This window comes from Oncorhynchus mykiss, chromosome 6, assembly GCF_013265735.2.
Source record: "Oncorhynchus mykiss isolate Arlee chromosome 6, USDA_OmykA_1.1, whole genome shotgun sequence".
Classification (NCBI taxonomy): domain Eukaryota; kingdom Metazoa; phylum Chordata; class Actinopteri; order Salmoniformes; family Salmonidae; genus Oncorhynchus; species Oncorhynchus mykiss.
The window spans coordinates 95,923,439-95,950,130 of NC_048570.1; the positions used below are offsets into that span (position 1 = coordinate 95,923,439).

General features: G+C 47.7%; 1 protein-coding gene across 2 annotated transcripts in view; it reads left to right on the top strand.

Annotated features, from left to right (window-relative positions):
* Positions 1–26,692, top strand: part of LOC110510618 (b(0,+)-type amino acid transporter 1-like) — a 70,378-nt gene that overhangs the window by 23,319 nt on the left and 20,367 nt on the right. For both annotated transcript variants that reach the window (XM_036981666.1, XM_036981667.1), the window contains exons 3-6: positions 12,808–12,955; positions 19,718–19,960; positions 20,650–20,775; positions 26,137–26,236. In XM_036981666.1, coding sequence (XP_036837561.1) covers positions 12,808–12,955; positions 19,718–19,960; positions 20,650–20,775; positions 26,137–26,236 — 617 coding nt within the window. The remainder of the gene's footprint in view (positions 1–12,807; positions 12,956–19,717; positions 19,961–20,649; positions 20,776–26,136; positions 26,237–26,692) is intronic.

Below are 26,692 nucleotides of genomic sequence, written 5' to 3' on the forward strand. Positions count from 1 at the left end.
GATCAATCTGGGACCTTTACCACATCAGATAATAAACCAGACTAGATCAATCTGGGACCTTTACCACATCAGCTAATCATAAACCAGACTAGATCAATCAGGGACCTTTACCACATCAGATAATAAACCAGACTAGATCAACCAGGGACCTTTACCACATCAGATAATAATAAACCAGACTAGATCAATCTGGTACCTTTACCACATCAGATAATAATAAACCAGACTAGATCAATCTGGGACCTTTACCACATCAGATAATAATAAACCAGACTAGATCAATCTGGGACCTTTACCACATCAGATAATAATAAACCAGACTAGATCAATCTGGGACCTTTACCACATCAGATAATAAACCAGACTAGATCAATCTGGTACCTTTACCACATCAGATAATAATAAACCAGACTAGATCAATCTGGGACCTTTACCATATCAGATAATAAACCAGACTAGATCAACCTGGGACCTTTACCACATCAGATAATAAACCAGACTAGATCAATCAGGGACCTTTACCATATCAGATAATAAACCAGACTAGATCAACCAGGGACCTTTACCACATCAGATAATAATAAACCAGACTAGATCAATCAGGGACCTTTACCATATCAGATAATAAACCAGACTAGATCAACCAGGGACCTTTACCATATCAGATAATAAACCAGACTAGATCAATCTGGGACCTTTACCACATCAGATAATACTAAACCAGACTAGATCAATCTGGGACCTTTACCACATCAGATAATACTAAACCAGACTAGATCAATCAGGGACCTTTACCACATCAGATAATACTAAACCAGACTAGATCAATCTGGGACCTTTACCACATCAGATAATACTAAACCAGACTAGATCAATCTGGGACCTTTACCACATCAGATAATAAACCAGACTAGATCAACCAGGGACCTTTTACCACATCAGATAATAAACCAGACTAGATCATTCTGGGACCTTTACCACATCAGATAATAATAAACCAGACTAGATCAACCTGGGACCTTTACCACATCAGATAATAATAAACCAGACTAGATCAATCTGGGACCTTTACCACATCAGATAATGAACCAGACTAGATCAACCTGGGACATTTACCACATCAGATAATAATAAACCAGACTAGATCAATCTGGGACCTTTACCACATCAGATAATAAACCAGACTAGATCAACCTGGGACATTTACCACATCAGATAATAAACCAGACTAGATCAATCTGGGACCTTTACCACATCAGATAATAAACCAGACTAGATCAATCTGGGACCTTTACCACATCAGATAATAATAAACCAGACTAGATCAATCAGGGACCTTTACCACATCAGATAATAATAAACCAGACTAGATCAATCTGGGACCTTTACCACATCAGATAATAAACCAGACTAGATCAATCTGGTACCTTTACCACATCAGATAATAATAAACCAGACTAGATCAATCTGGGACCTTTACCATATCAGATAATACTAAACCAGACTAGATCAATCTGGGACCTTTACCACATCAGATAATAAACCAGACTAGATCAATCTGGGACCTTTACCATATCAGATAATACTAAACCAGACTAGATCAATCTGGGACCTTTACCACATCAGATAATACTAAACCAGACTAGATCAATCAGGGACCTTTACCACATCAGATAATACTAAACCAGACTAGATCAATCTGGGACCTTTACCACATCAGATAATACTAAACCAGACTAGATCAATCTGGGACCTTTACCACATCAGATAATAAACCAGACTAGATCAACCAGGGACCTTTTACCACATCAGATAATAAACCAGACTAGATCATTCTGGGACCTTTACCACATCAGATAATAATAAACCAGACTAGATCAACCTGGGACCTTTACCACATCAGATAATAATAAACCAGACTAGATCAATCTGGGACCTTTACCACATCAGATAATGAACCAGACTAGATCAACCTGGGACATTTACCACATCAGATAATAATAAACCAGACTAGATCAATCTGGGACCTTTACCACATCAGATAATAAACCAGACTAGATCAACCTGGGACATTTACCACATCAGATAATAAACCAGACTAGATCAATCTGGGACCTTTACCACATCAGATAATAAACCAGACTAGATCAATCTGGGACCTTTACCACATCAGATAATAATAAACCAGACTAGATCAATCAGGGACCTTTACCACATCAGATAATAATAAACCAGACTAGATCAATCTGGGACCTTTACCACATCAGATAATAAACCAGACTAGATCAATCTGGTACCTTTACCACATCAGATAATAATAAACCAGACTAGATCAATCTGGGACCTTTACCATATCAGATAATACTAAACCAGACTAGATCAATCTGGGACCTTTACCACATCAGATAATAAACCAGACTAGATCAATCTGGGACCTTTACCATATCAGATAATACTAAACCAGACTAGATCAATCTGGGACCTTTACCACATCAGATAATGAACCAGACTAGATCAACCTGGGACATTTACCACATCAGATAATAAACCAGACTAGATCAATCAGGGACCTTTACCACATCAGATAATAAACCAGACTAGATCAATCTGGGACATTTACCACATCAGATAATAATAAACCAGACTAGATCAATCTGGGACCTTTACCACATCAGATAATAAACCAGACTAGATCAATCAGGGACCTTTACCACATCAGATAATAAACCAGACTAGATCAATCTGGGACCTTTACCACATCAGATAATAAACCAGACTAGATCAATCTGGGACCTTTACCACATCAGATAATAATAAACCAGACTAGATCAATCTGGGACCTTTACCACATCAGATAATAAACCAGACTAGATCAATCTGGGACCTTTACCATATCAGATAATAAACCAGACTAGATCAATCTGGGACCTTTACCACATCAGATAATAATAAACCAGACTAGATCAATCTGGGACCTTTACCACATCAGATAATAAACCAGACTAGATCAATCTGGGACCTTTACCACATCAGATAATAAACCAGACTAGATCAACCTGGGACATTTACCACATCAGATAATAATAAACCAGACTAGATCAACCTGGGACATTTACCAAAAACATGTATCCCAATTGTCTGTTTGATAAATCTTTGGACGTGAAGTAAAAATCATTATTTTGCTCTTCAAATATAACAATACCACAAATGAAGTATGACATTGTATTCTGGTTCCATTCATGTGAAAACTGATCAAGTATGACATTGCATTCTGGTTCCATTTGTGTTCTCGCTTGCTACAAGTACATAAGCTATTCGAGTGACCAACATCAATCATCCTGGCTTGTGTACAAGGCCTTTGTATGGTAGCTGTAAATGCATAGTCCTGTTTTAGTGCACAGGGTTACTGAGTGACTCTGACAACAGTATCTTAACTGACTGAGGAATGTTAGGAAGCTGTTTACTGGTCAGTACCTCTCAGTAGAACTACTGCTTCATTCTGTAGTTTACATGGTGAGGCTCTCAGGAACCCAGGGACAGTACCTCTCAATAGAACTACTGCTTCATTCTGTAGTTTACACCGTGAGGCTCTCAGGAACCCAGGGTCAGTACCTCTCAATAGAACTACTGCTTCTTTCTGTAGTTTACACCGTGAGTCTCTCAGGAACCCAGGGTCAGTACCTCTCAATAGAACTACTGCTTCATTCTGTAGTTTACACCGAGAGTCTCTCAGGAACCCAGGGTCAGTACCTCTCAATAGAACTACTGCTTCATTCTGTAGTTTACACCGTGAGGCTCTCAGGAACCCAGGGTCAGTACCTCTCAATAGAACTACTGCTTCATTCTGTAGTTTACACCGTGAGGCTCTCAGGAACCCAGGGTCAGTACCTCTCAATAGAACTACTGCTTCATTCTGTAGTTTACACCGTGAGTCTCTCAGGAACCCAGGGTCAGTACCTCTCAATAGAACTACTGCTTCATTCTGTAGTTTACACCGTGAGGCTCTCAGGAACCCAGGGTCAGTACCTCTCAATAGTTTATTGAGGAATTTTCCAGTGATATGAAGATTAATTGTCACATTTTCCCCGTTTTTTTTTTGTTTTGTGTGCGTCATTCTGACTCTATAGATTCTGTAAAAAATACGTCCCCTGTGACGTTTGGGGACCTGTGCTTGTCTTAAAAACCCCCCTCTAGCTCCTTCCCCGTTAACACACAGACAAATGGTGGGTATCTACGGACTCACAGCATGTTTAAAAGGGATTCAGAAGTCCTAAATCATGCCGGCCTGACAGTGGGACTCATTGAGTTAACCAGAAGTCCTAAATCACGACAGTGGGACTCATTGAGTTAACCAGAAGTCCTAAATCACGCCGGCCTGACAGTGGGACTCATTGAGTTAACCAGAAGTCCTAAATCACGCCGGCCTGATAGTGGGACTCATTGAGTTAACCAGAAGTCCTAAATCACGCCGGCCTGACAGTGGGACTCATTGAGTTAACCAGAAGTCCTAAATCACGCCGGCCTGACAGTGGGACTCATTGGGTTAACCAAAAGTCCTAAATCACGCCGGCCTGACAGTGGGAATCATTGGGTTAACCAGAAGTCCTAAATCACGCCGGCCTGACAGTGGGACTCATTGAGTTAACCAGAAGTCCTAAATCACGCCGGCCTGACAGTGGGACTCATTGGGTTAACCAGAAGTCCTAAATCACGTCGGCCTGACAGTGGGACTCATTGAGTTAACCAGAAGTCCTAAATCACGCCGGCCTGACAGTGGGACTCATTGAGTTAACCAGAAGTCCTAAATCACGCCGGCCTGACAGTGGGACTCATTGAGTTAACCAGAAGTCCTAAATCACGCCGGCCTGACAGTGGGACTCATTGAGTTAACCAGAAGTCCTAAATCACGCCGGCCTGACAGTGGGACTCATTGAGTTAACCAGAAGTCCTAAATCACGCCGGCCTGACAGTGGAACTCATTGAGTTAACCAGAAGTCCTAAATCACGCCGGCCTGACAGTGGGACTCATTGAGTTAACCAGAAGTCCTAAATCACGCCGGCCTGACAGTGGGACTCATTGAGTTAACCAGAAGTCCTAAATCACGCCGGCCTGACAGTGGGACTCATTGAGTTAACCAGAAGTCCTAAATCACGCCGGCCTGACAGTGGGACTCATTGAGTTAACCAGAAGTCCTAAATCACGCCGGCCTGACAGTGGGACTCATTGGGTTAACCAGAAGTCCTAAATCACGCCGGCCTGACAGTGGGACTCATTGAGTTAACCAGAAGTCCTAAATCACGCCGGCCTGACAGTGGGACTCATTGAGTTAACCAGAAGTCCTAAATCACGCCGGCCTGACAGTGGGACTCATTGAGTCAACCAGAAGTCCTAAATCACGTCGGCCTGACAGTGGGACTCATTGAGTTAACCAGAAGTCCTAAATCACGCCGGCCTGACAGTGGGACTCATTGAGTTAACCAGAAGTCCTAAATCACGCCGGCCTGACAGTGGGACTCATTGAGTTAACCAGAAGTCCTAAATCACGCCGGCCTGACAGTGGGACTCATTGAGTTAACCAGAAGTCCTAAATCACGCCGGCCTGACAGTGGGACTCATTGAGTTAACCAGAAGTCCTAAATCACGCCGGCCTGACAGTGGGACTCATTGAGTTAACCAGAAGTCCTAAATCACGCCGGCCTGACAGTGGGACTCATTGAGTTAACCAGAAGTCCTAAATCACGCCGGCCTGACAGTGGGACTCATTGGGTTAACCAGAAGTCCTAAATCACGCCGGCCTGACAGTGGGACTCATTGAGTTAACCAGAAGTCCTAAATCACGCCGGCCTGACAGTGGGACTCATTGGGTTAACCAGAAGTCCTAAATCACGCCGGCCTGACAGTGGGACTCATTGAGTTAACCAGAAGTCCTAAATCACGCCGGCCTGACAGTGGGACTCATTGAGTTAACCAGAAGTCCTAAATCACGCCGGCCTGACAGTGGGACTCATTGAGTTAACCAGAAGTCCTAAATCACGCCGGCCTGACAGTGGGACTCATTGAGTTAACCAGAAGTCCTAAATCACGCCGGCCTGACAGTGGAACTCATTGAGTTAACCAGAAGTCCTAAATCACGCCGGCCTGACAGTGGGACTCATTGAGTTAACCAGAAGTCCTAAATCACGCCGGCCTGACAGTGGGACTCATTGAGTTAACCAGAAGTCCTAAATCACGCCGGCCTGACAGTGGGACTCATTGAGTTAACCAGAAGTCCTAAATCACGCCGGCCTGACAGTGGGACTCATTGAGTTAACCAGAAGTCCTAAATCACGCCGGCCTGACAGTGGGACTCATTGGGTTAACCAGAAGTCCTAAATCACGCCGGCCTGACAGTGGGACTCATTGAGTTAACCAGAAGTCCTAAATCACGCCGGCCTGACAGTGGGACTCATTGAGTTAACCAGAAGTCCTAAATCACGCCGGCCTGACAGTGGGACTCATTGAGTTAACCAGAAGTCCTAAATCACGCCGGCCTGACAGTGGGACTCATTGAGTTAACCAGAAGTCCTAAATCACGCCGGCCTGACAGTGGGACTCATTGAGTTAACCAGAAGTCCTAAATCACGCCGGCCTGACAGTGGGACTCATTGAGTTAACCAGAAGTCCTAAATCACGCCGGCCTGACAGTGGAACTCATTGAGTTAACCAGAAGTCCTAAATCACGCCGGCCTGACAGTGGGACTCATTGAGTTAACCAGAAGTCCTAAATCACGCCGGCCTGACAGTGGGACTCATTGAGTTAACCAGAAGTCCTAAATCACGCCGGCCTGACAGTGGGACTCATTGAGTTAACCAGAAGTCCTAAATCACGCCGGCCTGACAGTGGGACTCATTGGGTTAACCAGAAGTCCTAAATCACGCCGGCCTGACAGTGGGACTCATTGAGTTAACCAGAAGTCCTAAATCACGCCGGCCTGACAGTGGGACTCATTGGGTTAACCAGAAGTCCTAAATCACGCCGGCCTGACAGTGGGACTCATTGAGTTAACCAGAAGTCCTAAATCACGCCGGCCTGACAGTGGGACTCATTGAGTTAACCAGAAGTCCTAAATCACGCCGGCCTGACAGTGGGACTCATTGAGTTAACCAGAAGTCCTAAATCACTCCGGCCTGACAGTGGGACTCATTGAGTTAACCAGAAGTCCTAAATCACGCCGGCCTGACAGTGGGACTCTTTGAGTTAACCAGAAGTCCTAAATCACTCCGGCCTGACAGTGGGACTCATTGGGTTAACCAGAAGTCCTAAATCACGTCGGCCTGACAGTGGGACTCATTGAGTTAACCAGAAGTCCTAAATCACGCCGGCCTGACAGTGGGACTCATTGAGTTAACCAGAAGTCCTAAATCACGCCGGCCTGACAGTGGGACTCATTGAGTTAACCAGAAGTCCTAAATCACGCCGGCCTGACAGTGGGACTCATTGGGTTAACCAGAAGTCCTAAATCACGCCGGCCTGACAGTGGGACTCATTGAGTTAACCAGAAGTCCTAAATCACGCCGGCCTGACAGTGGGACTCATTGGGTTAACCAGAAGTCCTAAATCACGCCGGCCTGACAGTGGGACTCATTGAGTTAACCAGAAGTCGTAAATCACGCCGGCCTGACAGTGGGACTCATTGGGTTAACCAGAAGTCCTAAATCAATCCGGCCTGACAGTGGGACTCATTGAGTTAACCAGAAGTCCTAAATCACGCCGGCCTGACAGTGGGACTCATTGAGTTAACCAGAAGTCCTAAATCACGCCGGCCTGACAGTGGGACTCATTGAGTTAACCAGAAGTCCTAAATCACGCCGGCCTGACAGTGGGACTCATTGAGTTAACCAGAAGTCCTAAATCACGCCGGCCTGACAGTGGGACTCATTGAGTTAACCAGAAGTCCTAAATCACTCCGGCCTGACAGTGGGACTCATTGGGTTAACCAGAAGTCCTATATCACGTCGGCCTGACAGTGGGACTCATTGAGTTAACCAGAAGTCCTAAATCACGCCGGCCTGACAGTGGGACTCATTGAGTTAACCAGAAGTCCTAAATCACGCCGGCCTGACAGTGGGACTCATTGAGTTAACCAGAAGTCCTAAATCACGCCGGCCTGACAATGGGACTCATTGAGTTAACCAGAAGTCCTAAATCACGCCGGCCTGACAGTGGGACTCATTGAGTTAACCAGAAGTCCTAAATCACGCCGGCCTGACAGTGGGACTCATTGAGTTAACCAGAAGTCCTAAATCACGCCGGCCTGACAGTGGGACTCATTGAGTTAACCAGAAGTCCTAAATCACGCCGGCCTGACAGTGGGACTCATTGAGTTAACCAGAAGTCCTAAATCACGCCGGCCTGACAGTGGGACTCATTGAGTTAACCAGAAGTCCTAAATCACGCCGGCCTGACAGTGGGACTCATTGAGTTAACCAGAAGTCCTAAATCACGCCGGCCTGACAGTGGGACTCATTGGGTTAACCAGAAGTCCTAAATCACGCCGGCCTGACAGTGGGACTCATTGAGTTAACCAGAAGTCCTAAATCACGCCGGCCTGACAGTGGGACTCATTGAGTTAACCAGAAGTCCTAAATCACGCCGGCCTGACAGTGGGACTCATTGAGTTAACCAGAAGTCCTAAATCACGCCGGCCTGACAGTGGGACTCATTGAGTTAACCAGAAGTCCTAAATCACGCCGGCCTGACAGTGGGACTCATTGAGTTAACCAGAAGTCCTAAATCACGCCGGCCTGACAGTGGGACTCATTGAGTTAACCAGAAGTCCTAAATCACGCCGGCCTGACAGTGGGACTCATTGAGTTAACCAGAAGTCCTAAATCACGCCGGCCTGACAGTGGGACTCATTGAGTTAACCAGAAGTCCTAAATCACGCCGGCCTGACAGTGGGACTCATTGAGTTAACCAGAAGTCCTAAATCACGCCGGCCTGACAGTGGGACTCATTGAGTTAACCAGAAGTCCTAAATCACGCCGGCCTGACAGTGGGACTCATTGGGTTAACCAGAAGTCCTAAATCACGCCGGCCTGACAGTGGGACTCATTGAGTTAACCAGAAGTCCTAAATCACGCCGGCCTGACAGTGGGACTCATTGAGTTAACCAGAAGTCCTAAATCACGCCGGCCTGACAGTGGGACTCATTGAGTTAACCAGAAGTCCTAAATCACGCCGGCCTGACAGTGGGACTCATTGAGTTAACCAGAAGTCCTAAATCACGCCGGCCTGACAGTGGGACTCATTGAGTTAACCAGAAGTCCTAAATCACGCCGGCCTGACAGTGGGACTCATTGAGTTAACCAGAAGTCCTAAATCACGCCGGCCTGACAGTGGAACTCATTGAGTTAACCAGAAGTCCTAAATCACGCCGGCCTGACAGTGGGACTCATTGGGTTAACCAGAAGTCCTAAATCACTCCGGCCTGACAGTGGGACTCATTGAGTTAACCAGAAGTCCTAAATCACGCCGGCCTGACAGTGGGACTCTTTGAGTTAACCAGAAGTCCTAAATCACTCCGGCCTGACAGTGGGACTCATTGGGTTAACCAGAAGTCCTAAATCACGTCGGCCTGACAGTGGGACTCATTGAGTTAACCAGAAGTCCTAAATCACGCCGGCCTGACAGTGGGACTCATTGAGTTAACCAGAAGTCCTAAATCACGCCGGCCTGACAGTGGGACTCATTGAGTTAACCAGAAGTCCTAAATCACGCCGGCCTGACAGTGGGACTCATTGGGTTAACCAGAAGTCCTAAATCACGCCGGCCTGACAGTGGGACTCATTGAGTTAACCAGAAGTCCTAAATCACGCCGGCCTGACAGTGGGACTCATTGAGTTAACCAGAAGTCCTAAATCACGCCGGCCTGACAGTGGGACTCATTGAGTTAATCAGAAGTCCTAAATCACGCCGGCCTGACAGTGGGACTCATTGAGTTAACCAGAAGTCCTAAATCACGCCGGCCTGACAGTGGGACTCATTGGGTTAACCAGAAGTCCTAAATCACGCCGGCCTGACAGTGGGACTCATTGAGTTAACCAGAAGTCCTAAATCACGCCGGCCTGACAGTGGGACTCATTGGGTTAACCAGAAGTCCTAAATCACGCCGGCCTGACAGTGGGACTCATTGAGTTAACCAGAAGTCCTAAATCACGCCGGCCTGACAGTGGGACTCATTGAGTTAACCAGAAGTCCTAAATCACGCCGGCCTGACAGTGGGACTCATTGAGTTAACCAGAAGTCCTAAATCACGCCGGCCTGACAGTGGGACTCATTGAGTTAACCAGAAGTCCTAAATCACGCCGGCCTGACAGTGGGACTCATTGAGTTAACCAGAAGTCCTAAATCACGCCGGCCTGACAGTGGGACTCATTGAGTTAACCAGAAGTCCTAAATCACGCCGGCCTGACAGTGGGACTCATTGAGTTAACCAGAAGTCCTAAATCACGCCGGCCTGACAGTGGGACTCATTGAGTTAACCAGAAGTCCTAAATCACGCCGGCCTGACAGTGGGACTCATTGAGTTAACCAGAAGTCCTAAATCACGCCGGCCTGACAGTGGGACTCATTGAGTTAACCAGAAGTCCTAAATCACGCCGGCCTGACAGTGGGACTCATTGAGTTAACCAGAAGTCCTAAATCACGCCGGCCTGACAGTGGGACTCATTGAGTTAACCAGAAGTCCTAAATCACGCCGGCCTGACAGTGGGACTCATTGAGTTAACCAGAAGTCCTAAATCACGCCGGCCTGACAGTGGGACTCATTGAGTTAACCAGAAGTCCTAAATCACGCCGGCCTGACAGTGGGACTCATTGAGTTAACCAGAAGTCCTAAATCACGCCGGCCTGACAGTGGGACTCATTGAGTTAACTACTCACTAACTCACACTACACTGTGTTTATAAACACTGTCATGGGCCTGTCAGTCATTGATTGAGTGGTGACACAGGACATATTTTATTCCATAAAAATAATATATATATATACAGTGCCTTGCGAAAGTATTCGGCCCCCTTGAACCTTGCGACCTTTTGCCACATTTCAGGCTTCAAACATAAAGATATAAAACTGTATTTTTTTGTGAAGAATCAACAACAAGTGGGACACAATCATGAAGTGGAACGACATTTATTGGATATTTCAAACTTTTTTAACAAATCAAAAACTGAAAAATTGGGCGTGCAAAATTATTCAGCCCCCTTAAGTTAATACTTTGTAGCGCCACCTTTTGCTGCGATTACAGCTGTAAGTCGCTTGGGGTATGTCTCTATCAGTTTTGCACATCGAGAGACTGAATTTTTTTCCCATTCCTCCTTGCAAAACAGCTCGAGCTCAGTGAGGTTGGATGGAGAGCATTTGTGAACAGCAGTTTTCAGTTCTTTCCACAGATTCTCGATTGGATTCAGGTCTGGACTTTGACTTGGCCATTCTAACACCTGGATATGTTTATTTTTGAACCATTCCATTGTAGATTTTGCTTTATGTTTTGGATCATTGTCTTGTTGGAAGACAAATCTCCGTCCCAGTCTCAGGTCTTTTGCAGACTCCATCAGGTTTTCTTCCAGAATGGTCCTGTATTTGGCTCCATCCATCTTCCCATCAATTTTAACCATCTTCCCTGTCCCTGCGGAAGAAAAGCAGGCCCAAACCATGATGCTGCCACCACTATGTTTGACAGTGGGGATGGTGTGTTTAGCTGTGTTGCTTTTACGCCAAACATAACGTTTTGCATTGTTGCCAAAAAGTTCAATTTTGGTTTCATCTGACCAGAGCACCTTCTTCCACATGTTTGGTGTGTCTCCCAGGTGGCTTGTGGCAAACTTTAAACGACACTTTTTATGGATATCTTTAAGAAATGGCTTTCTTCTTGCCACTCTTCCATAAAGGCCAGATTTGTGCAATATACGACTGATTGTTGTCCTATGGACAGAGTCTCCCACCTCAGCTGTAGATCTCTGCAGTTCATCCAGAGTGATCATGGGCCTCTTGGCTGCATCTCTGATCAGTCTTCTCCTTGTATGAGCTGAAAGTTTAGAGGGACGGCCAGGTCTTGGTAGATTTGCAGTGGTTTGATACTCCTCCCATTTCAATATTATCGCTTGCACAGTGCTCCTTGGGATGTTTAAAGCTTGGGAAATCTTTTTGTATCCAAATCCGGCTTTAAACTTCTTCACAACAGTATCTCGGACCTGCCTGGTGTGTTCCTTGTTCTTCATGATGCTCTCTGCGCTTTTAACGGACCTCTGAGACTATCACAGTGCAGGTGCATTTATACGGAGACTTGATTACACACAGGTGGATTGTATTTATCATCATTAGTCATTTAAGTCAACATTGGATCATTCAGAGATCCTCACTGAACTTCTGGAGAGAGTTTGCTGCACTGAAAGTAAAGGGGCTGAATAATTTTGCACGCCCAATTTTTCAGTTTTGATTTGTTAAAAAAGTTTGAAATATCCAATAAATGTCGTTCCACTTCATGATTGTGTCCCACTTGTTGTTGATTCTTCACAAAAAAATACAGTTTTATATCTTTATGTTTGAAGCCTGAAATGTGGCAAAAGGTCGCAAAGTTCAAGGGGGCCGAATACTTTCGCAAGGCACTGTATATATATATATTGAACATTAAGACACATGGTTGAGTGGTAAAACATTCACATACAAAGCTCCCCAACAGGAGACGGGGGTTTAATCGCTGGTTCTACCGCCTGTATCACCCTCTCAGGAAGTTGTCATAACCACTTCCTGTCTCTCTCTGCAGGTGGGCCTTTTGAGTGGGATCTGTCTGATCGTAGGAACCATGATCGGCTCCGGCATCTTCATCTCCCCTAAGGCAGTGCTGCTGGAAACGGGAGCCGTAGGACCTTGTCTGTGTGTCTGGGCCGCCTGCGGGGTGCTAGCTACACTGGGTGAGGAGACACACACACACAGGCTACACTGGGTGAGGAGACACACACACACAGGCTACACTGGGTGAGGAGACACACACACACAGGCTACACTGGGTGAGGAGACACACACACACAGGCTACACTTTGTGAGGAGACAGACACACACAGGCTACACTGGGTGAGGACACACACACAGGCTACACTGGGTGAGGACACACACACAGGCTACACTGGGTGAGGAGACACACACACACACAGGCTACACTGGGTGAGGAGACACACACACACAGGCTACACTGGGTGAGGAGACAGACACACACAGGCTACACTGGGTGAGGAGACAGACACACACAGGCTACACTGGGTGAGGAGACACACACACACAGGCTACACTGGGTGAGGAGACACACACACACAGGCTACACTGGGTGAGGAGACAGACACACACAGGCTACACTGGGTGAGGAGACACACACACACAGGCTACACTGGGTGAGGAGACACACACACACACACAGGCTACAGTGGGTGAGGACACACACATTACCTGATCTGACCTGGGTAATCTCTAACCAGAACCTAAATGACACCATAAACTGAGATAGATTACCAGATTAACCCTATCCTGGGTAATCTCTAACCAGACACTAAATGACACCATAAACTGAGATAGATTACCTGATTAACCCTATCCTGGGTAATCTCTAACCAGTCGGAAAGAATCATAGGAATCTCCTAAATCAGGAATGACCAAGTGAGAAGGGCTCCGTGTGAGAAGAACTGGAACTGCATCCCTATGGCACCCTAACCCTATGGGTCGTGGTCCCCCATAGGGTCCTGGTCTAAAGTTGTGCACTATATTTAGGGAATAGGGTGCCATAGGGCTCTGGTCTAAAGTAGTGCACTATATATAGGGAATAGGGTGCCATAGGGCTCTGGTCTAAAGTAGTGCACTATATCGGGAATAGGGTTCCCTTTGGGAGGCATACTGACTGTGAGAAGGATTGTGTCAGTGTGTTCAATCCCCCCAAACCAGTAAACAGAAACATGGACATAGTGCAACTAACATGAACCCTGCTGAGTTATTAATTATTAATTAATTCGTTAGGAACAAATAAAAAAGTCAGAAAAGCTATGGCAAGCTTTTTCAAACAGAAATTTGCATCCTCTAGTACCAACTCAAAAATTTTCTGGGACACTGTAAAGTCCATGGAGAATAAGAGCACCTCCTCCCAGCTGCTCACCACTGATAAATCCACTATAATTGAGAATTTCAATAAGCATTTTTCTACGGCTGGCCATGCTTTCCACATGGCTACCCCTACCCCGGTCAACTGCCCGGCACCCTCCACAGCACCCCGCCAAAGCCCCCACCATTTCTCCTTTACCCAAATCCAGATAGCTGATGTTCTGAAAGAGCTGCAAAATCTGGACCCCTACAAATCAGCCGGGCTAGACAATCTGGACCCCCTCTTTCTAAAATGATCTGCCGAATTTGTTGCAACCCCTTTTACTAGCCTGTTCAACCTCCCAAAGATTGGAAAGCTGCCGCGGTCATCCCCCTCTTCAAAGGGGGTGACACTCTAGACCCAAACTGCTACAGACTTATATCTATCCTACCCTGTCTTTCTAAGGTTTTCGAAAGCCAAGTCAACAAACAGATTACTGACCATTTCGAATCCCACCATACCTTCTCCGCTATGCAATCTGGTTTCAGAGCTGGTCATGGGTGCACCTCAGCCACGCTCAAGGTTCTAAACGATATCTTAACCGCCATCGATAGGAGACATTACTGTGCAGCCGTATTCATCGACCTGGCCAAGGCTTTCGACTCTGTCAATCACAACATTCTTATTGGCAGACTCGACAGCCTTGGTTTCTCAAATGATTGCCTTGTCTGGTTTACCAACTACTTCTCTGATAGAGTTCAGTGCGTCAAATTGGAGGGCCTGTTGTCTGGACCTCTGACAGTCTCTATGTGTGTACCACAGGGTTCAATTCTCGGGCCGACTCTTTTCTGTATACATCAATGATGTTGCTCTTGCTGCTGGTGATTCTCTGATCCACCTCTTAGCAGACGACACCATTCTGTATACTTCTAGCCCCTCCTTGGACACTGTGTTAACTAACCTCCAGACGAGCTTCAATGCCACACAACTCTCCTTCCGTGGCCTCCAACTGCTCTTAAACGCAAGTAAAACTAAATGCATGCTATTCAATCGATCACTGCCCGCACCTGCTCGCCCGTCCAGCATCACTACTCTGGACGGCTCTGACTTAGAATACGTGGACAACTACAAATACCTGGGTGTCTGGTTAGACTGTAAACTCTCCTTCCAGACTCACATTAAGCATCTCCAGTCCAAAATTAAATCTAGAATCGGCTTCCTATATCGCAACAAAGCATCCTTCACTCATGCTGCCAAACATACCCTCGTAAAACTGACCATTCTACCGATCCTCGACTTCGGTGATGTCATCTATAAAATAGCCTCCAACACTCTACTCAACAAACTGGATGCAGTCTATCACAGTGCCATCCGTTTTTCTCACCAAAGCCCCATCACTACGCACCATTGCGACCTGTACTCTCTCGTTGGTAGGCCCTCGCTTCATACTCGTAGCCAAACCCACTGGCTACAGGTTATCTACAAGTCTCTGCTTGGTAAAGCCCCGCATTATCTCAGCTCGCTGGTCACCATAGCAGCACTCGCTCCTGCAGGTATATCTCACTGGTCACCCCCAAAACCAATTATTCCTTTGGTCGTCTTTCCTTACAGTTCTCTGCTGCCCATGACTGGAACGAATTGCAAAAATCTCTGAAGCTGAAGACTCACATCTCCCTCACTAGCTTTAAGCACCAGCTGTCAGAGCAGCTTACAGATCACTACACCTGTACATAGCCCATCTGTAAACAGCCCATCTATCTATCTACCTCATCCCCATACTGGCATTTATTTATTTAGCTCCTTTGCACCCCAGTCTCTACCTGCACATTCATCTTCTGCCGATCTATCATTCCAGTGTTTAATTACTTCGCCACCATGGCCTATTTATTTCCTTAACTTACCTAATTTTCAGTCACTGTATATAGACTTTTTGTTTTATTTTGTTCTACTGTATTATTGACTGTATGTTTTGTTTAGTCCATGTGTAACTGTGTTGTTGTATGTGTCGAATTGCTACGCTTTATCTTGGCCAGGTCGCAGTTGTAATTGACAACTAACCTACCTGGTTAAATAAAGGTGAAATAAAATAAAATAAATAAAAAATTAAGAGGCTAGGAGGGAATTCCTCTCCCAACATGAACCCTGTTGAGTTATTAAGAGGCTAGGAGGGAATTCCTCTCATTACATGAACCCTGCTGAGTTATGATGAGTCTAGGAGGGAATTCCTCTCCCAACATGAACCCTGCTGTACCGGCAGGATAGAACAGCGGCGTCTGGTAAGACAAGGGGTGGCGGACTATGTATTTTTGTAAACAACAGATGGTGCACGATATCTAAGGACGTCTCGAGCCATTGCTCACCCGAGGTAGAGTTTCTCATGATAAGCTGCAGACCACATTACCTACCGAGAGAGTTTTCGTCTATATTCTTTGTAGCTGTTTACATACCACCACAGTCAGAGGCTGGCACCAAGAAAGCATTGATTGAGCTGTATTCCGCCATAAGCAAACAAGAAATTGCTCACCAAGAGGCGGTGCTCCTAGTGGCCTGGGACTTTAATGCAGGGAAACTTAAATCATTTTTACCTAATTTCTATCAACATGTTAAATGTGCAATTGGCTTCATCATTGGCTTCATCAATAAGTGCATCGATGACGTTGTCCCCACAGTGACAGTACGTACATACCCCAACCAGAAACCAAGAATTACAGGCAACATCCGCACTGAGCTAAAGGGTAGAGCTGCCGCTTTCAAGGAGTGGGACTCTAACCCGGAAGCTTATAAGAAATCCCGCAGGGCCTGCAAACCATGACAGACTACAAAGGGAAGCACAGCCGAGAGCTGCCCAGTGACACAAGCCTACCGGACGAGCTAAACTACTTCTATGCTCGCTTCGAGGTAAATAACACTGAAACATGCATGCGAGCACCAGCTATACTGGAAGACTGTGTGATCATGCTCTTCGCAGCTGATGTGAGTAAGACCTTTAGACAGGTCAACATTCACTTGGCCACAGGGCCAGATGGACTACCAGGACGTGTACTGCGAGAATGCACTGATCAACTAGTAAGTGTCTTCACTGACATTTTCAATCTCTCCCTGTCCGAGTCAATCAATCAATCAAATTTATTTTATATAGCCCTTCGTACATCAGCTGATATCTCAAAGTGCTGTACAGAAACCCAGCCTAAAACCCCAAACAGCAAGCAATGCAGGTGAAGAAGCACGGTGGCTAGGAAAAACTCCCTAGAAAGGCCAAAACCTAGGAAGAAACCTAGAGAGGAACCAGGCTATGTGGGGTGGCCAGTCCTCTTCTGGCTGTGCCGGGTGGAGATTATAACAAAACATGGTCAAGATGTTCAAATGTTCATAAATGACCAGCATAGCATTAGTTGAAACTGGAGCAGCAGCACAGTCAGGTGGACTGGGGACAGCAAAGAGTCATCATGTCAGGTATTCCTGGGGCATGGTCCTAGGGCTCAGGTCCTCCGAGAGAGAGAAAGAAAGAGAGAATTAGAGAGAGCATATGTGGGATGGCCAGTCCTCTTCTGGCTGTGCCGGGTGGAGATTATAACAGAACATGGCCAAGATGTTCAAATGTTCATAAATGATCAGCATGGTTGAATAATAATAAGGCAGAACAGTTGAAACTGGAGCAGCAGCACAGCCAGGTGGACTGGGGACAGCAAGGAGTCATCATGTCAGGTAGTCCTGGGGCATGGTCCTAGGGCTCAGGTCCTCCGAGAGAGAGAAAGAGAGAAGGAGAGAATTAGAGAACGCACACTTAGATTCACACAGGACACCGAATAGGACAGGAGAAGTACTCCAGATATAACAAACTGACCCTAGCCCCCCGACACATAAACTACTGCAGCATAAATACTGGAGGCTGAGACAGGAGGGGTCAGGAGACACTGTGGCCCACTCCGAGGACACCCCCGGACAGGGCCAAACAGGAAGGATATAACCCCACCCACTTTGCCAAAGCACAGCCCCCACACCACTAGAGGGATATCTTCAACCACCAACATACCATCCTGAGACAAGGCTGAGTATAGCCCACAAAGACCTCCGCCACGGCACAACTTAAGGGGGGGGGGGGGCGCCAACCCAGACAGGATGACCACATTCTGAGTCTGTAATACCAACATGTTTTAAGCAGACCACCATAGTGCCTGTGCCCAAGAACACTAAGGTAACCTGCCTCAATGACTACAGACCCATAGCACTCACATCTGTAGCCATTTAGTTATTTGAAAAGCTGGTCATGGATCACGTCAACCATCATCCCATCATCCCAGAAACCCTAGACCCACTCCAATTTCCATACTGCCCCAACAGATCCACAGATGATGCAGTCTCTATTGCACTCCACACTGCCCTTTCCCACCTGGACAATAGAAACAACCTATGTGGGAATGCTATTCATTGACTACAGCTCAGGGTTCAACACCATAGTGCCCTCGAAGCTCATCAATAAGCTAAGGACCCTGGGACTAAACACCTCCCTTTGCAACTGGATCCTGCACTTCCTGACGGGCCGCCCCCCCAGGTGGTAAGGGCAGGTAACAATACATCCGCCACGCTGATCCTCAACACAGGGGAGCCTCAGGGGTGCATGCTCAGCCCCCTCCTGTACTCCCTGTTCACTCATGACTGAATGGCCAGGCACAACTCCAACACCATCATTACGTTTGCCGATGACACGACAGTGGTAGGCCTGATCACTGACAACAACGAGACAGGGAGGAAGTCAGAGACCTGGCCGTGTGGTGCCAGGACAACAACCTCTCCCTCAGCGTAATCAAGGAGATGGAGATGATTGTGGACTACAGGAAAAAGAGGACCGAGCATGCCCCATTTCTCATTGACGGGGCTGCAGTTGAACAGGTTGAGAGCTTCAAGTTCCTTGGCGTCCACATCACCAACAAACTATCATGGTCCAAGTACACCATGACCGTCGTGAGGCGGGCACGAAAAAATCCATTCCCCCTCAGTGGACAGAAAAGATTTGGCATGGGTCCTCAGATCCTCAAAAAGTTCTACATCTGCACCATCAAGAGCATCAATGCTGGTTGCATCACTGCCTGGTACAGAGGGTAGTGCGAACGGCCCAGTACATCACTGGGGCCAAGCTTCCTGCCATCCATTACCTCTATACCAGGCGGTGTCAGAAGAAGGCCCTGAAAATTGTTGAAGACTCCAGCCACCCTAGTCATAGATTGTTCTCTTTGCTATCACATGGCAAGCGGTACCGGAGCACCAAGTCTAGGTCCAAGAGGCTTCTAAACAGCTTCTACCCTCAAGCCATAAGACTCCTGAAAATCTAGTCAAATGGCTACCCAGACTATCCACATTGATCCCCCTCTCCACACCATTTTTTTTTAACTGCACTGTCGGTTAGGGGCTCGTAAGTAAAGATTTCACTGCGCATGTGACTAATAACATTTGATTTGATTGATCAATTAAGACCTAGACAACCAGGTGAGTTCCTAACTAGTCAATTAAGACCTAGACAACCATGTGAAAGGAAATCCCTTGAAGGAAATCCCCTGAAGCAGGACTAGTGTCAGCTAACTGCCTGTCTCTGAGCCTGCCTGTCTGCCTGCAGGGGCGCTGTGCTACGCGGAGCTGGGCACCATGATCACTAAGTCTGGAGGGGAATACCCATACCTGATGGAGGCCTTTGGGTCAGTGATGGCCTACCTCTACTCATGGAGCACCATCATGGTCCTAAAGCCCTCCTCCTTCGCCATCATCGCCCTGAGCTTCGCAGAGTATGCCTCCACGCCGTTCTACCCAGGATGCACTCCTCCCATTGTGGTCACCAAGTGCCTGGCTGCAGCGTGCATATGTGAGTGTAAATAGTTCTATAATTATGAAAAATCCCAATAGAAAACAATTGGCATGCACTTCCTGAATGGACTTAATTAATTCATCTCAATTTTCTTTCCAATCATATTGGAGGAGAAGATCCAAGGTCCCTCCCCTCTGACCTTCTTCTCCAATGCCTTTTGAGAAGAGAGGATGCCTGGGATCGAGTAAAGATTAATTTTAAAAAGTCATGACTTGGCCCCCACCGTCCTCTTCCTGCCTTGTGTTCTCCTCCTCCTCCTTTTCCCCTTTTCTCCTCCTCCTCCTTCTCTTCCTCCCGCCTCCTCCGCCTCCTGCTCCTCCTCCTAGATACCATCAACTGTTGTTGTTCACTTGAGCAAGGCTCTTAACCCCTAGACTGCTCACCAGGCTTTCAACCCCTAAACTGATCCCAAGGCACTACACTAGCAGTACACTAGTTCTGTACTGCCCATTGTTCCAGCCTCGTGTGTGTGTGTGTGGGTGTGTGTGTGTGTGTGTGTGTGTGTGTGTGTGTGTGTGTGTGTGTGTGTGTGTGTGTGTGTGTGTGTGTGTGTGTGTGTGTGTGTGTGTGTGTGTGTGTGTGTGTGTGTGTGTCGGAGGGCTTGGCTACAGCAGAAGACCAACTTCTGTCTCGAATGGATTAATAAAATATTCCTCCTCTCCTTCCTCCCCTTCCTCCCCCTACAGTTATGATAGTGTTGGTGAACTGTCTCAGTGTGAAGCTAGCCAGCTATGTCCAGAACTTCTTCACTGCAGCCAAGCTTCTCATCATCCTGGTCATCATAGTGGCGGGCATCGTCCTCTTGGCACAAGGTTGGTACTTTACACATTCTGTCTGCCTGCCAAATGACACCCTATTCCCTATATAGTGCACTACTTTAGACCAGAGCCCTATGACACCCTATTCCCTATATATAGTGCACTACTTTAGACCAGAGCCCTATTCCCTATATAGTGCACTACTTTAGACCAGAGCCCTATGGCACCCTATTTCCTATATAGTGCACTACTTTAGACCAGAGCCCTATGGCACACTATTCCCTATATATAGTGCACTACTTTAGACCAGAGCCCTATTCCCTATATATAGTGCACTCCTTTAGACCAGAGCCCTATTCCCTATATAGTACACTCCTTTAGACCAGAGCCCTATTCCCTATATAGTGCACTCCTTTAGACCAGAGCCCTATGGGACCCTATTCCCTATATAGTACAGTCATGGCCAAAAGTTTTGAGAATTAAACAAATATTACTTTTCACAAAGTTTGCTGCTTTAGTGTCTTTATATAATATTGTCAGACGTTACTATGGAATACTGAAGTATAATTACAAGCATTTCATAAGTGTCAAAGGATTTTATTGACAATTACATGAAGTTGATGCAAAGAGTCAATATTTGCAGTGTTGAACCTTCTTTTTCAAGACCTCTACAATCTGCCCTGGCATGCTGTCAATTAACTTCTGGGCCACATCCTGACTGATGGCAGCCCATTCTTTCCTAATCAATGCTTGGAGTTTGTCAGAATTTGTGGGTTTTGGTTTGTCCACCCGCCTCTTAAATATTGACCACAATTGGGATTATGGTCTGGGGAGTTTCCTGGCCATGGACCCAAAATATTGATGTTTTGTTCCCCGAGACACTTAGTTATCACTTTTGCCTTATGGAAAGGTGTCCATCATGCTAGAAAAGGCATGGTTAGTCACCAAACTGTTCTGGATGGTTGGGAGAAGTTGCTCTCAGAGGATGTGTAGGTACCATTCTTTATTCATGGCTGTGTTCTTAGGCAAAATTGTGAGTGAACCCACACCCTTGGCTGAGAAGCAACCCCACATACTGTTGGCATGACACAGGACTGATGGTAGCTCTCACCTTGTCTTCTCCGGACAAGCTTTTTTCAGGATGCCCCAAACAATCGGAAAGGGGATTCATCAGAGAAAACGACTTTACCCCAGTCATCAGCAGTCCAATCCCTGTACCTTTTGCAGAATATCAGTTTGTCCCTGATGTTTTTCCTGGAGAAAAGTGGCTTCGTTGCTGCCCTTCTTGACACCAGGCCATCCTCCAAAAGTCTTCGCCTCACTGTGCGTGTAGATGCATTCACACCTGCCTGCTGCCATTCCTGAGCAAGCTCTGTACTGGTGGTGCCCAGATCCTGCAGCTGAATCAATTTTAGGAGACGGTTCTGGCGCTTGCTGGACTTTTTGGGTGCCCTGAAGCCTTCTTCACAACAATTGGACCGCTTTCCTTGATGTTCTTGATGATCTAATAAATGGTTGATTTAGGTGCAATCTTACTGGCAGTAATATCCTTGCCTGTGAAGCACTTTTTGTGCAAAGCAATGAAGACGGCACGTGTTTCCTTGCAAGTAACCATGGTTGACAGAGGATGAACAATGATTCCAAGCACCACCTTCCTTTTGAAGCTTAAAATTCTGTTATTCGAACTCAATCAGCATGACAGAGTGATCTCCAGCCTTGTCAACACTCACACCTGTGTTAATGAGAGAAATACTGACATGATGTAAGCTGGTCCTTCTGTGGCAGGACTGAAACGCAGTGGAAATGTTCTTTTGGCGATTCAGTTCATTTGCATGGCAAATATAGGGGAATAGGGTAGAACACTATAGAACAGGCTACTGGTCTGTAGACAGCAGACTGGTCCCACCAGGCTACTGGTCTGTACACAGGAGACTGGATTCCACCAGGCTACTGGTCTGTAGAAAGGAGACTGGTCCCACCAGGCTACTGGTCTGTAGACAGGAGACTGGATTCAACCAGTCGTTCCCCCAGAGCCCTATGGATCCCCCAGAGCCCGATAGATCCCCCAGAGCCCTATGGATACCCCAATCCCGATAGATCCCCCAGAGCCCAATAGATCCCTCAGAGCCCAACAGATCCATCTGAGCCCGACAGATCCATCTGAGCCATACATATCCATCTGAGCCCTACAGATCCTTCTGAGCCTTACACTGTCGATCCCCCAGAGCCCTACAATGTAGATCGCCCAGAGCCCTACAGATCCCCCAGAACCCTACAGATCCCCCAGAGCCATACGCTGTAGATCCCTCAGAGCCCTATGCTGTAGATCCCCCAGAGCCCTATGCTGTAGATCCCCCAGAGCCCTATGCTGTAGATCCCCCAGAGCCCTACGCTGTAGATCACCCAGAGCCCTACAGATCCCCCTGTGCTCTATACTGTAGATCCCCCAGAGCCTTACAGATCCCCCAGAGCCCTATAATGTAGAACCCCCCCCCCCCCCCCAGAGCCCTATACTGTAGACCCCCCCCAGCGCCCTATACTGTAGATCCCCCAGAGCCCTATACTGTAGATCCCCCCCAGAGTCCTATACTGTAGATCCCCCAGAGCCCTACAGATCCCCCAGAGCCCTGTACTGTAGATCCCCCAGGGCGCTACGACTCCCCCAAAGCACTACGGATCTCACAGAGCCATACAGATCCATCAGAGCCATATACATCCCTCAGATCTCTGAGCCCTATACATTCCTCAGAGCACTACGACTCTCCCAGAGCCATACGGATCCCCCAGAGCCCCATACATCCCTCAGATATCAGAGCCCTATAGATCCATCAGAGCAGAATGGATCCTCCAGAGCCATCAGAGCATTACAGAGCCCAATAGAGCCCCCAGAGCCCAATAGATCCCCCAGAGCCCAATAGATCCCCCAGAGCCCAATGGATCCCCCAGAGCCCAATGGATCTCCCAGAGCCCAATGGATCCCCCAGAGCCCTATGGATCCATCAAAACCATCTGAGCCCGACAGATCCATCTGAGCCTGACAGATCCATCTGTTCCCGACAGATCCATCTGAGCTCTACGCTGTAGATCCCCCCCCAGAGCCCTACGCTGTAGATCCCCCTCCCACCCAGAGCCCTACGCTGTAGATCCCCCTCCCACCCCGAGCCCTACACTGTAGATCCCCCAGAGCCCTACGCAGTAGATCCCCCAGTGACCTACACTGTAGATCCCCTAGAGCCCCATTCTGTAGACCCCCCCAGAGCCCTACACTGTAGATCCCCCAGAGCCCTACGCAGTAGATCCCCCAGTGACCTACACTGTAGATCCCCTAGAGCCCCATTCTGTAGACCCCCCCAGAGCCCTACACTGTAGATCCCCTATAGCCCCACACTGTAGATCCCCCAGATCCCTACAGATCCATCAGAGCCCTACGACTCCCCCAGAGCGCTACGGATCTCACAGAGCATTACAGATCCATCAAAGGAATATACATCCCTCAGATCTCTAAGCCCTATACATTCCTCAAAGCACTATGGATCCCCCAGAGCCCTACGGATCCCCCAGAGCCCTATACATCCATCAGATATCTGAGCCCTATAGATCCATCAGAGCCCTATAGATCCATCAAAGCCCAATGGATCCCCCAGAGCCCAATGTATCCCCCAGAGCCCAATGGATCCCCCAGAGCCCAATGGATCCCCCAGAGCCCTATGGATCCCCCAGAGCCCTATACTGTAGATCCCCCAGAGTGCTACGACTCCCCCAGAGTGCTACGGATCTCACAGAGCCTTACAGATCCATCAGAGCCGTATACATCACTCAGATCTCTGAGCCCTATACATCCCTCAGATATCAGAGCCCTATAAATCCATCAGAGCCCTATAGATTCACCGGAGTCCTATAGATCCATCGGATCAGAATGGATCCCGCAGAGCCCAATAGATCCCCCAGAGCCCAATAGATCCCCCAGAGCCCAATGGATCCCACATATGGATCTCCCAGAGCCCGACGTATCCCCCAGAGCCCGACGGGTCCCTCAGAGTCTGATGGATCCCCCAGAGCCCGACAGATCCCCCAGAGCCAGACAGATCTCTCAGAGCCCGACAGATCCCTCAGAGCCCGACAGATCCCTCTGATCCCAACAGATCCATCTGATCCCGACAGATCCATCTGAGCTTCACACTGTAGATCCCCCAGAGCCCCTACGCTGTAGATCCCTCAGAGCCCTACGCTGTAGATCCCCCAGAGCCCTACGCTGTAGATCCCCCAGAGCCCTATACTGTAGATCCCCTAGAGCCCCATACTGTAGATCCCCCAGAGCCCTACAGATCTATCATAGCCCTACGACTCCCCCAGAGCGCTACGGATCTCACAGAGCATTACAGATCCATCAAAGGAATATACATCCCTCAGATCTCTAAGCCCTATACATTCTTCAAAGCACTACGGATCCCCCAGAGCCCTATACATCCCTCAGATATCAGAGTCCTATAGATCCATCGGAGCCCTATAGATTCACCGGAGTCCTATAGATCCATCGGATCAGAATGGATCCCCCAGAGCCCAATAGATCCCCCAGAGCCCAATAGATCCCCCAGAGCCCAATGGATCCCACATAGCCCTATGGATCCCCCAGAGCCCGACAGATCCCTCAGAGCCCGACAGATCCCTCAGATCCCTATAGATCCCTCAGATCCCCCAGAGCCCTACGGATCTCCCAGAGCCCTACGGACCCCTATACATCCCTCAGAGCCCTATACTTCCCTCAGATCTCTGAGCCCTATAGATCCATTAGAGCCCAATAGATCCATCAGAGCTCTATACATGCCTCAGATCCCCCAGAACCCTACGGATCGCCCATAGCCCTATAGATGCCAACGGATACCCCAGAGCCCTATACATCCCTCAGATTTATCAGAGCCCTCAGATCGCTATAGAACCCTCAGAGCCCTATACTGTAGATCCCAGACATCCCTCAGAGCCCTACAGATCCCTCAGAGTCGTATTTTGATTTTAATTGTATTTTACCTTTATTTAACTAGGTAAGTCAGTTAAGAACAAATTCTTATTTTCAATGACGGCTTAGGAACAGTGCACAGCTGCGTTGTTCAGGGGCAGAACAACATGTTTTCTTGCAACCGTTCGGTTACTAGTCCAACGCTCTAATCGCTAGGCTATCCTGCTGCCCAGTATATATCCCTCAGAGCCCTATGGATCCTGGTCAAAAGTAGAACACTTCTGTATAGAATAGGGTACCATTTGGGATGAAAACTTTGCCATTTATTCCAGTACCCACCCTGTGTTATCATGCGGAAGTTTCAAATATCACTCTGTAGTGTACTACTTTTGGGTACACCCTATGGGCCCTGGTCAGAAGTATGAATATTAAAATGTATATACTGTCACGTTTGTGCCCAGGAAACACTGAGAATCTGTCCAACCCATTTGAAGGAGCCTCAACCTCCTTTGGATCCATTGGACTGGCGTTTTACAACGGGCTCTGGGCCTACGATGGGTGGTAAGACTACATCTGCATCTCAAATGGCACCCTACTTCCTATATAGGTCACTACTTTTGACCAGGGCCCGTACCGCTCTAGTCAGGGGGGCCCAAAGTGCTCTAGTCAGGGTCCGTAGCGCTCTAGTCAGGGCCCGTAGCGCTCTAGTCAGGGGGGCCCGTAGCGCTCTAGTCAGGGGGGCCCGTAGCGCTCTAGTCAGGGGGGCCTGTAGTGCTCAAGTCAGGTGGGCCCATAGCGCTCTAGTCAGGAGGGCCAGTAGCGCTCTAGTCAGGGGGGCCCGTAGCACTCTAGTCAGGGGGGCCCGTAGCTCTCTAGTTAGGGGGGCCCGTAGCGCTCTAGTCAGGGGGCCCGTAGCGCTCTAGTCAGGGGGGCCCGTAGCGCTCTAGTCAGGGGGGCCCGTAGCGCTCTAGTCAGTGGGGTCCGTAGCGCTCTAGTCAGGGGGGGCCTATAGCGCTC